At 40.2% G+C, this 14,216-nt stretch overlaps 1 protein-coding gene across 2 annotated transcripts in view; it reads left to right on the plus strand.

Annotated features, from left to right (window-relative positions):
* GAN (gigaxonin) overlaps positions 1–14,216 on the plus strand; it is a 42,756-nt gene that overhangs the window by 11,211 nt on the left and 17,329 nt on the right. For both annotated transcript variants that reach the window (XM_065640970.1, XM_065640969.1), the window contains exons 2-9: positions 2,223–2,337; positions 2,918–3,268; positions 3,714–3,931; positions 4,860–4,981; positions 5,470–5,582; positions 6,698–6,847; positions 7,173–7,309; positions 7,809–7,937. In XM_065640970.1, coding sequence (XP_065497042.1) covers positions 2,223–2,337; positions 2,918–3,268; positions 3,714–3,931; positions 4,860–4,981; positions 5,470–5,582; positions 6,698–6,847; positions 7,173–7,309; positions 7,809–7,937 — 1,335 coding nt within the window. The remainder of the gene's footprint in view (positions 1–2,222; positions 2,338–2,917; positions 3,269–3,713; positions 3,932–4,859; positions 4,982–5,469; positions 5,583–6,697; positions 6,848–7,172; positions 7,310–7,808; positions 7,938–14,216) is intronic.

Raw genomic sequence — 14,216 nt, forward strand, 5'->3', positions numbered from 1 at the left:
GTAATTAGAACACCGAGCCTGATAAGACCCAAAACCTCTGAACAACACTTCGTTGTTACTAGGAGGCGTCAGTGTAAAGTCCATGCAAGAGGTGATTTAGCTTGGGTGTGTACAGGTGATGCTAAGATGAAACTTGGTGATAAGCAGCACTAGTCCTTTCCCTAATCTCCCCATTAGTGCTGGCGTGCAGCATGTTTATGACATGCCTTGCATCTGTTCTAAGCCCCACAATGTGTTGGACTACCCAGGTTCTGAGTAGATACTGCTGTGTATGTGGCTGTGCCAGCTACTCATGAGTACCTGATGGGTATGGAACACAGATGCCATCTGGCTGTCTCTCTTTTCTTATGAAGGAAGCCAGACGCTGCAAACCTTCGTAGATTTAACATTAAATTAAAAGAAAACAGTTTCATTCCAGGAAACAAGATCCAGCTTTCGTTACAAACCCAGCATAGTTGGCGTAATTAAAATCGAGGTAGTTCGGATAAGCTTGAAAATGTGTATAAAGAAGCCTTGATGGTGGGTTGGAGTTGAAATGAGTGGGTATGCTCTTTCATTCATTTGGAGATGTAGGCATGAAAAATGCCCGTTCCTTGTGGGTGAGGACGGCGTGAGCTGTGATGCGTGTTGTACGGCATTGCTTAAGCTGTGGGTTTGGTTTGGAGGTTTGCAGGTGACAAGTTGCAAATCAACGGCTGCTATTGCAGCACGTGCTCTCTGGAAGTCACACAGGCTGCTTCGTGAACAGGCTTCGTTTTACAATCTCCTTCCAAGTGTTAGGAAATAAACAATTTCCCAATCTGTATTGTGTTGTTATTATTTGTGTTATAACTTGTGCTGGGTGCTGCACAAGCACAGAATAAAGCAGTTTACAGACCTCGCGCAGTCGGGCGTAGCATCAGAGTTATCTCCCAGTGTTCTGTGTAGAAAAGCGATGTGAAAACAAGACCACAAATGTGATTAACTTCAAGGCTACAATTACCGTCCTTACTCACACTTAAAAATAGCTCCTTACAGACTAAGATTTTATTTGATGTGAGTAACAGCTTGTTTTGTGAGGAATTTATTCTGATATGACTAAGTGAAGCAGAATCTGCCCTTAGCCAAGTCCTATTTATGTATTTACCTAGTATGAGTGTGAATAGCAGAAGACTGGGACAAATGGGACACTTTCAGATTAGCAAAGCCACAGCTTTTCACATTAAGGAAAAAATTTTATCTAAGAGTATATTCAAACTAATATAAAAATGTTTTTAAATGTTTTTATTTAAATATACTGTGCTATATCTATATGTATATGCACACAGAGGCAGTGAAACAAGTTTTCTGGTCTTTAGATAATGTATTCTGGGTTGCCTAAAGCGTGGAAAAAGATGTTCAAAATGATATTTTAATACATATTGTGGCTGTTTTCACTAGACTGATGGACACTCCTCTCTTTTGAACACTTAAAGTTGTCTTTCCTGGCTGTACTAACAGATGATGGAAAGCGAAGCTGTCTGCTGTGTCACTATTTTTATTTTCTCATCTTCTTCTCCAGTCCCCGTTCGTTCCGTTCAAAGGCACATCAACCTGTTCCTGGTACTTTTAAAGAAGTTGCTCATCAGTGAAGCATCCACTGATGTGGATGAATATTTAAAGCTTGGCTGAGCAGCACACGGGCTGTTTCCTGCAGCTGTGGGTGCACAGTTTGGATACAGCCAGGCATAGCATTGGGCTGATAACATCATAAACTACACTAAATGGTAACGCAATCCAAAAATTTGTGCTGCCAGAGTCTATTCTGATCACATCTGCTCACTGTAATTATTTTCTTTTTGGTAAAAAGTATTTTTGTTTTGTTTTGGGTTTTTTTTTTCCCACCTTTATCAAAGGAAATTCTTGTTCTGTCTGTCAGCAGAGCTGCTGTGCTGTTTGAATTTCTGAGTGAAGTTTTTGAATGCTCATGATGAATGAGCTGGGAAAAAAGTACTTTGGCTCTTTGATGCCATGGGTAGTTTGCAAGGCTAATGTATTCAGTTTGGAAATGTGGTGAGCAGCATTAGAGACCATACATGCAGCCTTTTCATGTTGATTCAAAAAGACAATTTTCAAATCATATTGTAAACATCTCTGTTACAGCTCAGATGATCCATAGCGAGCATTAGTTTCTTCAGAAAACTGAGAGCAAGCAATGCCGAGGTCGTGAGCTTTTTTTAAAAATTTATTTTTTCTTCTTTTAGGACAAAATTGAATTACAATCCTCCAAAGGATGATGGCTCAACATACAAGATTGAACTTGAAGGGATATCTGTTGATATCATGAAAGAGATACTAGATTACATCTTCAGTGGGCAGGTATGGGATTAAAAAAAAAAAAAACAGACGGGAATTGAATTATTTGGCGAAATAACCTGGGTTTTAACACTGCTGCCCTGAAAGATAAACCTAATGATGTTTAAAGTTTTGTGATAAAACCTCTGCAAAGGGTTATATCCCCGTGGGGCTGTGCAGGTGAGGAGGGGCTGTCTCTGCTCTTCTGCACTGGGGGGACTCCCAAAGAGTCCAAGGCCCGATGGAGGTTGCTGAAGGACTTTTAACTTTCAGCAGAAAAAGAAAAGGCAGATGTGGCTTGAAATTCTCTTCTGAACATGCATTTTAAAAAATTATTTATTTATTGCAGCAAAATTTGTTTTAGGTTCTCAGATTAGATGAGCAATTTCGTGGTTCCTTCAGGCACAAAATTCTGCTTGACACCTTCTGTCTAGCAAGTGCCTTTCCATCCCTGTGTTAATTTATAAATGTGTCGTAGTCCTGTCAATTTTACACTGGCATTATTACTCCATTTTTCAGCCCCTGAGAATGAGTGTAATGAATGCGGACATGTCATGAAACAAATGAGTGATAGTAGCTATAACTTCTAAATTAATTCTTGCAGATCAGGCTAAATGAAGAAACTATCCAAGATGTGGTACAGGCAGCTGATCTCCTGCTGCTTACAGACTTAAAAACTCTCTGCTGTGAGTTTTTAGAAGGTTGCATAGCTGCTGAGAACTGTATTGGTATTCGGGACTTTGCACTGCACTATTGTTTGCATCATGTTCACTACCTTGCCTCAGAGTATCTGGAAACTCACTTTCGAGATGTCAGCAGCACAGAGGAATTCTTGGAACTGACTCCTCAAAAACTGAAAGAAGTGCTGTCAATGGAAAAGCTCAATGTCGGAAACGAAAGATACGTCTTTGAAGCGGTGATTAGGTGGATTTCTCATGATTCGGAATCGAGAAAGGTCAGGACATCCAAATGTTTGTATTTTGAATGCAGGCCATATTGGTGGGATCTTAAAATAGCTACATTTCTTCCAGGGCTAATCTTGCACTTATAGAAATTAGTTGAATCTTGCCTGAAATGCAGTAGAAGGGTGAGATGTGTTGATGTGTTTGTTATCTGCTGTCTTTATTATTTAATAGGCATGAAGAAAAAAAGCACTTTTTTGGCATTTGATGATATAATCTTGTTTTTGTAGAGAGAAAGCAAGTAGTATGTTTGTAGCTAAACTTTGGAGACTTGATACATTTTCTGTAATAACAAAATCCACAACACAATGTCATTACTTCCAAATATAAAAAATATTCTTAAGTGTTTGATAAATATTGAAGCACCTGTATGTATGAGTGCCTTAATGCTCTTCTGTGAAATTTGGAGGATTTTCTGGCATTTCTCTCTTTCCGTAGGTTCACATGAAGGATGTCATGTCGGCAGTGTGGGTTTCGGGCTTAGATGCGGCGTATTTACGTGAGCAGATGATGAGCGAACCGCTGGTCCGGGAGATCGTCAAAGAATGCAACAATATTCCGCTGACGCCGCCGCAGCAGGGAGAGGCCATGCTCGCCTCCTTCAAGCCCCGCGGCTACTCCGAGTGTATCGTCACTGTTGGCGGAGAAGAGCGAGTGTAAGTACGGAGTAGCATCCTCGGTCATCACAGCTGGTAAAAACACAAGTGTCTGGCAGCCATGGCACATCTGCCATGGGGAGAATATGTGCACAGAATAGGCTTATGACTCTGGCATTTGAGTTTAAGTTGGTCAGGCACACCTGAAATACCCTTGTGAATGATTCAGCAACAAATATTTATTTCGTGATAGTTTTCTGACATTCAGCACGTAGTAGACTTAGAGCAGGATGTGTTGTTTGTCTGGTAAGTGTTGGCTGTTTGGTTTTTGGTTTTTGTTTTTTTTAACTGAATAGACTTTACTCAAAATAAGCACAGAACGCTGGAGAAGCACTTTTCTAATGATCTGAAAAGCACCTATATAAATCTTAAAATAATGAATGTGTACTTTAACTGTTCTGTTTTTAATAGCTGTCGTTCCAAAAAAAAGTCATAGTTGGTGCGTCTGAGGTGCCAGGTGAAAATTCCTGTCCCACACAATAATTCCTTCTTTGTCTTAAGTTCCTCTTGCAGTAGAGGGGAGGGTCTTGTCCTGTTTAAATAAGTTTAGTGCTTAGATGTTTGCTCTTTATAGAAGTGTAATAAAATACTCAAAGTTTTGCACATCATTTTGTGGATCACTTTACTCAGACATTACAAATACTCTTATCAGTTTGAGTTGGTTAAAAGTTCCTTCATAAAAAAAAATGTTACAGGCAGATATAGTACAAATGAAGTGCATCTGCTTTTTATGCCTCCAGTCCATACAAAAATAAATTTACACATATGTGGTTCAGAGGTCTTCTCCTTATCAGGGAAATGCCACACTTTATGAATATATATTAAATCATGCACAAGCAAGTTTCGCACAGAAGTTGTTAACGGTGAACTTGTAAAACTCTGTCTCGTCTTTCTGTTTTTGTTTGTTCCCTTCCCACCCTGTGTTCAGATCACGGAAACCAACCTCAGTGATGCGCTGTATGTGTCCTCTTTATGATCCCAATAGACAGCTCTGGATTGAACTTGCTCCTATGAGTATTCCAAGGATCAATCATGGAGTATTGTCAGCAGGTAAAGGGGAACTTTGTATTTATAAAGTCAATATTGCAAAAACTTACCAGTGCCTCAAAACCTGAGATATGGTTTATAGTAATACTTTTTTTTTCTTAAAGATTGACTGCACTGGGGTTATTTCATGCTTCCCCTTTGTCTGCCCAAAACATTATTTTATTCTGTGAAAATCCCTGTCATCTGAGTGTCGTAAAATCACTATTCCTGCAATATTTTGTGGGAATCTGCTACATCTGTCTCTCCAGGAGTATTTAATGTTTTGAGTAAATTCTAATTGCTGCATCACTGAATATGTTGAAGACTACCTATGGTGGTAGACTCGAGTCCAGGTATAAATACATGCTTTACCTTCTCCAGTCCGGAGTGTGACCTGTGACTGGTCTGAATTTCGTAGCGAATTCCAGAATACAGCTCACCAGCCACATTGTCTTGCTCAGTGCACAGGTGTGAATCCTGGTTTTAAGATCACATTGCATTTTGTTTTACAGAAGGATTTTTATTTGTGCTTGGTGGTCAGGATGAAAACAAGGGAACGCTAAGCTCTGGAGAGAGATATGATCCAGATACCAATTCGTGGAGTTCCTTACCACCAATGAATGAGGCAAGATCACTATCTAACTGTTGAGATTTGATATTTTTTTTGATTTTTTTTTTTTTATTTTTATTTTTTTTTTTTTTAACTTTGGCAAAATATTCCTTTTGTTCTGCAAAATTTTATTCTGGATCTCTGGTCACTTGCATCTTACCCATTCAAAATCATTCTATGGACTGCCTTCTGTTTATATCCTCTTGTTGTACTCGTGGTCTGATAATGACTTCTGAAGCTGGAAAAAAACCAAACTGTCCGTGAAGAGCTAGCTGTAAAGATGAACTACAAAATTTCAGCAATTCCACGTGGAATCAGACACATAATATATTTAATACTCTGCATGTACTGGCCCTCTAAAAATATGCATACGTTTCCTTTGTATTGTACACAAGAAAATTTTTATATGGACAAAGGGGTTGGACTGTGCAGAAAAGACGGGCAGAGGACCAGGCAACATACGGAACTTGGCTTGTAGAGACTTAATTATATTCATTTGGTTTGAGTTAATGTTTCCTTCTTCATGTTTGCATTCCATCAGAAAGTAACAGTTTATTATTTGTAAACATATATCCTTAATACACCTGTGTTTTATCTTCTTAAATCAGCATAGGGTGTTTATTATGAAATTGTTGTTTGCCACAGGATTAAAGGCTCTGGTTGGCAAAGGCCTGTAGTTTTGGACACATTTGTAGTTACAATGCATTAAGTTTCCAGCTTACTCTTGAGTGAGACTGAGGGTAGCTGTGCTCCTACAGACAAAATAGGAGAACTGCCTTTTCACAGATAATGAGGCCACGTTTTGTTACTGTAAAGACCTGAAAGCAAAAGCTTCATCCTTGAGACCACTCCTGTGCAAAGTGGAATACAGCCGAGCTCTGTTCTGAGCTTTCTGTGGGGTCTCTTTTGCTTTCGCTGCTCTGTCTTTTTTTTAATGCCCTTTGTTTTGTTTAGTTGAAGAAATTAAGAATCTTCTTCTGGAGTTTGACTTCACCATTTCAAAACAAAACGAAAACCCAAACATAATACCAATATCACTTTGCAGACTGATATGCTCAAAAGCAGATTGTATTGATTTATTCACAGTGGCAGTTATATTTTACAACGCTGACTTTCTTGATCTTCCTTAGGCACGACATAATTTTGGTGTGGTAGAGATTGATGGAATTCTGTATATTCTGGGAGGTGAGGACGGTGAAAGGGAGCTGATCTCTATGGAGAGCTATGATATTTATAGCCGGACCTGGACCAAGCAGCCAGACTTGACCATGGTTAGAAAGGTAAGAATTATGTCGTATGTTATCGCATTACTTATCGTTAGTTATGCCAACGTGTGTGTGTGTGTGTATATACACACACACATATTGTAAACTCTTGCTTCAAGTAGAAACTGTAACAAATAGCCTCAAAATGAGGGAGACCAGCTTCTTTATTTATATATCAAAACAAAACTGTGACCGGGAATTTTTATGCATGGCGTTGTTTGACATGCAGTACAGGCAACCCAAATATATACGTGTGTGTATTTATATATATTTATTTTTGAGCTCTCGATACTGTGCATTTGTGTGCGATTTTAGACGTATTTTTTCTTTTCTCCATAAGATTGGCTGCTATGCAGCTATGAAGAAGAAAATCTATGCAATGGGTGGAGGCTCCTACGGAAAACTCTTTGAATCTGTTGAGTGTTATGACCCCAGGACTCAGCAGTGGACGGCGATCTGTCCTCTGAAAGAGAGAAGGTGAGCGAAAATGGGAGGGGGAGCTAGATTGCTGTGTACAATCCTTTTTAACACTCTGAGTGGAAGTTGTCTTTTCTCTGCTGAGTCCCCAAGATCCTATGGATTTCACCATGTCTTTCTGAATCATGGTGGCCCGTAATTATAATGCCAACACGTGGATGAGTAAAGAGAAGCATCCAGGTAATAAATAAGGATAGTGTATCAATACAGTCTTGGTGTTACAAGCAATACTTCCCTGATGCAAAACAAAAACTAGAAATTGTAGTTGAATTGGAACTTCAGAATTTTTTCCAGAGGTAAATACTTCGCTGTTTGTTCTTTTACATGGTCTGAATTAGGTGCTTACTATTCGTATTCATGATTTATCTCGTCTTATTGAACGTATAAGCATGGGGTTTATGTAACTATCTAAAAAATGTACAATATTGAGAAAGTTCAGAAGGATAAGTGAAATAGTTTTGATACATTGCATTTTTTCTTTCCTTATTTGGATTCTCAGATTTGGGGCAGTGGCCTGTGGAGTTGCCTCTGAGCTTTATGTATTTGGCGGGGTCAGGAGTCGTGATGACAGTCAAGCCAGTGAGATGGTGACGTGCAAATCTGAATTTTATCACGACGAGTTTAAAAGGTAACTAGCTACAGCTATAAACATAGAAAATACGTGCCTTACACACTCACCTCCTTGCTCCAGCACTTCGAAGCATATTCAATCTTTGCCATGAATCTCTGTTGCACATTCTACTTTTCACGGTCCAGACTGGCTGTTAGCAAATGTCCATCTGCTTCAGTGGCTGGTCCCTCTGGGCCACCATGTCAGTCCTGAGTGTCCCTAAGCAAGAGGAACACCTTGATCGTACCTGTAGTTTGATCCAGCCTTATTTCCAGGGATTGCAGGTAGCGAACTCTTGAGCTAGAGATAAGAAATGTAACGTGTTTTTGTTCCAAGCATTTATAGCGGATTGCTTTTTGAGCCCATGTAGGATTTTGCAATAGGAAAGACTCTATGGATGCTATATATTCCACAGCCGCCTCCACACACTGTGCATGGCTAATCTCCTTTTATTTGTTTTGAGTCTGATTCTGACTTCATTTGTTATCTCTTGGCTCACATTACTACCTGTGGTAACTATTCAAGATGTTGTGTTAGAATTTTGTGTATAGTCACCTGATTCTCCAGTCATAACTGACAAACTTTGGTTCCTCCAGTGTTGTTGTTTGGTTTTTTTTCTTGCATGTAACTATAAGATGGATGAGTCTCTTTTTTGTAAACTAAATTGAAAAATGACTTTGTGGTCAGATGTTTCAAGTCTTGTTGACAGTGGAGGAGATTAACTTGTCTGTATTACAAGATCCAGACTAATTTATGACTCTGACCTGTATTAAGGCACACAAAAATAGAATAGCAGATGTGAGTTTTTATTATATAATTTTCTTGCAAGATGTGGATGGAAAGAGACTTTAACTTCTGGATGAAGAGGTCTTTTGTTTTGTTCAAAGTGTTGTCTGAGCTAGCTATAATCAAATGAAGCTGGACAAAGAACATTCTTTAAAATGGTTATAGGAAGCAGACGAGTAAGAAAGGCTATTGCTGCCGATGCTCTCTAGCGTTTTCTAGCCCTATGGGGGTGTGGGATAATACTGAAAGCTGTTTAACTCTTTGGCAAGAAGTCTTTGAAGGGGAAAGAATTCAGGAAAGGAGTGCTCACCTCCTCCTGCATGATCTTTTTAGTTGATCTGCCTGAAATATTTTCTGTTCTTCAAAATGTGGTATATAATAGCTCACGATTCCTCACCTGTTTCCTCACCAAGCCCGTTTCATGCTTGATACAGATCGAGCTTTCCTAAAGTGGAGTTTGAAAAAATCTGGGAGGTTGCAGCCTGGGTGCTGCAGGTGAGTCCTTGGTGCCACCTGCTGACTGCAGCGCCGGCACCTGCCCAGCAGCGTTTCCAACGCGCGTGTCTTTGCTTGGTGGCATCCGGAGGTGTCACAGAATTCAAATAAAGGTACGATAAAAATCCAGTTGCTTCAGCTCTTGTTCCAGCACCCCGTATGCTGTGTGCGCGGCGCGGGGGCTGTGCCAGCAGGGAGGAAGGTGAGGCGGCAGCAGGTGACCCGAGTCTCCAGTTGCAGGAGGAGGACACGTTGAGGGCTGCTCAGATATTCAGACTTTACCTTTCTGCGCTGCCACTGCACAGAATTTGAGCTTAGGAGTTTAACACAGAGTAAATTTGCGCTTGCGCTGCTGAGGGTTCACAGGCTGTGTGTGTTCCTTTGGAAATGGGGGGACGGCGAAGAGCGGGATGATGGTCACTTCTGGCGCTGCTGGCTGGGGGCTGTGCCCCCGCTCTGGGGTTTTGGAAGGGCCCAGTCGCGGCCCCAGCAGGCAGGAGGGTGTTACTGGCCAGGAGAGGGTGCAGCATCACTGCGGAATGTTCCAGCTCCTGGGGTCCAGCACTTACCCCAAATCGCCATCCCCTCGGGGTGCTGTGCGGGACAGACACTGTTCAGGGCGACTGGGGCAGCGACTGTGAGACCTGAGCGGTCGTACCTATGGGGGGGAAGAGAGAAAAGAGCCATAAAGGGGCTTCCCTTCAAAATGCAGTTAGGAAATGTTTCTGCCTGCCAAATACTGAGACAAAATACTTTGTTGTCTGGTATTCTTCTTTGAAGTAAGACTGAATCTGGAAAATTATCATGATTTCATTATAGTAGTGTTTCACAAATATCAAATGAAGGCAAGTTGACTCCCTGGAAAACATGAGAGTATTATTTCCTGGGCTGATTCAGAAATAGCAGAATAGAAATATAAATTACTTTATTTTGAGTGAAGTATGAAAGCTTAAATAATAGGCTTCTCTTAATTCTGTTAGAACCTTAAGCTAAATACCGAAGTGTGTGTTTGATTAGTTAAGCAATTCCACTTGCACTGGGTATCACATGCTCTGCTGTGCATCGTTACTCAAGAGTAAAGCATGAGTGATGCTATAGATTTTACCACAGGTGGACAATATCTTTCTCCCAGTTCATTAGTGCATAGTTAATGTGAGATATACAAAGACTGATTCTTCTTAAACGTTATGCAGTTGCTACAAGGTGATTAATTTAGAATCGGAAAGTGCATTTGTTTCCTCAGCAAGTTTCTGGAATAAGTAAAGGCGATTAGTCCGCTTCAAACCAGCAGCTTCATAAAGTCATCATGAAGAATTTAAGCACCTTCAGACTCCGCATCACATACTCTTGTTGTAGTTACGGTGAAGGAATAATACTGGAACTGCCAAAGCTGAAATATCGCATTGACAGTGTATGTGTATATTACCAATAGAAGTCCAGAAGTGTTGGGTTAAGAGAGATTTGTGGAGAGGAGGAATATTTGCAAGATCATTTAGCAGCAGCGGGTCAAAAGCACAGTGTATAAATGCTAGCAGTCTCAAACTAACGTTCATAGTGGTTTTTAATAGTTACATACTAGTATCGCATACTCAGTAATGAGCTACAGACTTTTCCAGCTGTTTTTCAGTAAGTGCAGAACTCCAACACGTTCAGTTTCTTTTTGAGTGGAATGTAGTGTGAGTTCAGCCCTCAGATACTGTCGGTTTTCAGGTATGTGCAGCAATGCACGCGTGTGCAATCTGCATCGTTCTTTGTATGTACCTCAGCTCTCAGTACCTGAGAACACGGGATCTGGCATCGTCCTGGGCAGCGAGAGCCCGCGAGGATCTGATTACAGGTTTTACTTAGTGTAACTATGTCTAAGTATGTACTTACATCAGTATATAAACATATTAATTCATATAAACTGTCATAATTCTGGCTTGAATTGGATTACAGGACTGAAGCTTAACTTGTTTAGTATTGCTTACTTTGACAGTAACTTACTCCAGAATAACTCGCGGTGCAGAGTCTTTCAAAATTGTTATTCTTAACCATGACGCAGACTCTTCAGAAGACTAGGAATATGCTGAGATCTTCACACTAGCAAAAAAAATAAACATTGAGACTCCTGTTAAGCTATACTGTATAAACAAGTAATAAAATAAATGAAGTGAGACAGAATGGTAGCTTACACATGAAATGTGGACAGGATAATGTAGAAAATAATCCTCGTATTTGAAGTACTTTTGTAACTGATAATTTTTCAATTAATAAATGTGTTGTCAGCCTGTCTTTAGAGTCATGTGCACGAGTGAATTTAAGGGAGCCAGGAATAGAAAACATGTACGTCAGACTGCAGCTTTTTTCAGGATGTAGATTTTTTTTTTCCAAGGCTATAGATAGAGCTCTGTGTACGTTGTATCCTGTTTTTTAAAATTGATCAAGCTAAAAATAGACTTTAAAAAATGTGAAAGTGTGAGATGGAGATGTAAGGGTATCCTTCGCTCAATGATCCGGTGTTGGATTTCCTGCTTTCTATGGAATAGACCTAACGATGTTTTAAAGACCTTGATGTGTCAGTCTTTCCTTCTACCGGAGGTCAGAATTCATAATCCTTTCTGCATCATGTAGGTGTGTGGAGAATCGGATGATGTCTGTACGTGCTGTTTTTATTCAGTGTGGACGTTTGTAAATCTCTAATAGATCGCAAATTTGCTTTAGGATTCTTGGCAGGAGCTGGTGGTGGAGCTCTGGCCCTGAGTGTGGCCGCTGCTGCCTCTCCTGGGTGGTCTGGATGTGTGGCAGGTTTTCCTCCTCCTTTTCACAAGCTCCTGGTTACCAAAATTTGCAGGTATTGAGGGGGTTAGAAGTGAGAGATACTAGTTCAGAAGCAATACTTGGTAAAAACTCCTTACAAGTATTCCTTTGGCTATTGGAACACCGTAAAAATAAGGACATGCTTCCAGCAGTATGTAAGTAGTAAATAATCTTTTACCATAGTATGTGTAATTAGGAAGATTCTCCCATTCAGTGGGCAGGAGTTTCATTAAAAGAAGGTGCTTATGCAAACGTGATGAGCAAACTAACTGGCTGGCTGATGGTGCTGTCAGATGGGAGGAACACAGAGAAGATCTTCATTTGTTTGTAGGCTCGTGTGAGCTTGGGGTGACGTGTCTGGAATACATTGGTTCTATATTGCATCTCTTTCCTTCTCACTTGGAAATATACCGTCCTGCTTATTAATTATAGCAGTGTGGATGGAATATTTTTTTTTTCCTGTTTATATCACTTTAAGACTGAAAAAAAATCCGGATTCCTTCCCTTTTTTTTTAACTGGAGTGGAAGCATGTTTCAGTTTCAGAGCAGTCGTTCTATCTGTGGTCACAGAGGTACAAACCTCGGGGTTTGGTTTGAATATACCCATCCCAAGGAAGTACGCAAGAGTTGTGTTCCAAGGAGTGTTTTCAAATTCCTGAAGATTGTGGATTTTTTGTCGTGGTGTTTTTTCCATACTGTTCAAACTGCGGGCACAACCCACTTTATGCTGGAGCTTAGTCAAACTCCGATGAAACGTGACCCCTTACCCTTCCTGTCTTTGTTTCTTCCTAGTTTTAACTGCTAAAGCTGCTGTAAGTGTTCCTGAAAAGTTGCGCTTGTTTTTAGAGTGTATGGGTTGAGAAAGGTTGAAAATGAATTTTCACAAGCAGCTACTGATATTTTAACGTTGTCCTTTCTTGGTGCACAGTAGGAAAATGTTTGAGTCCCACCCTGTTGGGTTTTATTTGTTTAAACTTCAAAACCTTGAGCATTTAGTAGAAATGAACCCCCAAAATTCATGTTTTCCAAGCCCAAATTTGATCAGTAGGTAGACTAAACCTATCTAGTTTTGTTTTTTCCACTTCCTTATCATGGTCCTATATTTACTATTAAAAAAAAAAAAAAGTTGTTGCAGGCTTCCTCCTGCGTTTCTCTGCCACTTATTCAGTTTTCGTAATTCTAAATGACTTGGTGCTAAAAGGCCATGAGAATACTGACTATGTACTTCCCACAGTAAAGAAAGGAAACTGATGAAATACGGTGAATGGTGTTTTGCTCTGTAACAGCTTCTGAATCAGTGTAGAGGGCTTGTCCTTTTCTGTGTCCCTGGTTCATCGGTCATTCTCTGCGACAGCTACAAACCATTCCCTTGCTTTCTGCAGAATCTTAATCTTTCAGCATATAGCACAGACAAAATAATGGACAACTAGTCCTTTCATTTGGCTTTTAAAAACTGATCTCTGTCTCCAAGATAATTGATATGTAGCAGCGTCTCCTTCAGTGCCAGCAGAGAGGCTTGTTTCTGAATCAGGGGTCGAGATGATGCAGAATTTTCAAAGGTCAGCAGTATCCATTTCCTAACTTTTCCCTCAAATTAACCAGGTATGGCATTGAAAATACACGGGATGCTTTGCAAAGGTTTTTCAGACTTTTCTGATCTCTGTAAATTATTTAATAAAAGATTTAGGAGCAGTCAGCTAAAATAGCAGTGATTCGTATGTCTTCAGGGTCTATAAATAGTTAACTGTGACAGCATCTGCAAAAGGGCAGCAGCATTGTGTAGAAATTTGTTTCAAAACCAGAGAGAGGGTGCTGGCAACTCTTGATAAACAGGACACCCCGTGTGGTTGATGAATACATACTTACCTTGTTTCCAAGGGTTTCAACGTGGAAAACTGCTTTTCACTTGGTAGAAAGATCAGACTGCTGTAGTATCGAAAGGAGAATATGCTTAAAGTCAACATAAGTAACTTGTAGGATTATAGTAGCAGCCACAAAGTGATTGAAGAGAGCCTGATATGCGATCAGGAAGGTCTGTTTCAGCTGCAGATAATGGACATTTCTTTCTCCAAAATCCCTTATTATTTTGATTTCTGGTCTTCGGTCCCTTGTTTCAAGTTAGCCATTGCCAAGTGCTGCAATCATCTTACTGGGCAAGGGATTTCTTGTTGCCGATAAAATACAATTCAAGAAGTTAGGGAATTATATGGGGGAGGG

This window comes from Caloenas nicobarica, chromosome 9, assembly GCF_036013445.1.
Source record: "Caloenas nicobarica isolate bCalNic1 chromosome 9, bCalNic1.hap1, whole genome shotgun sequence".
Lineage (NCBI taxonomy): Eukaryota > Metazoa > Chordata > Aves > Columbiformes > Columbidae > Caloenas > Caloenas nicobarica.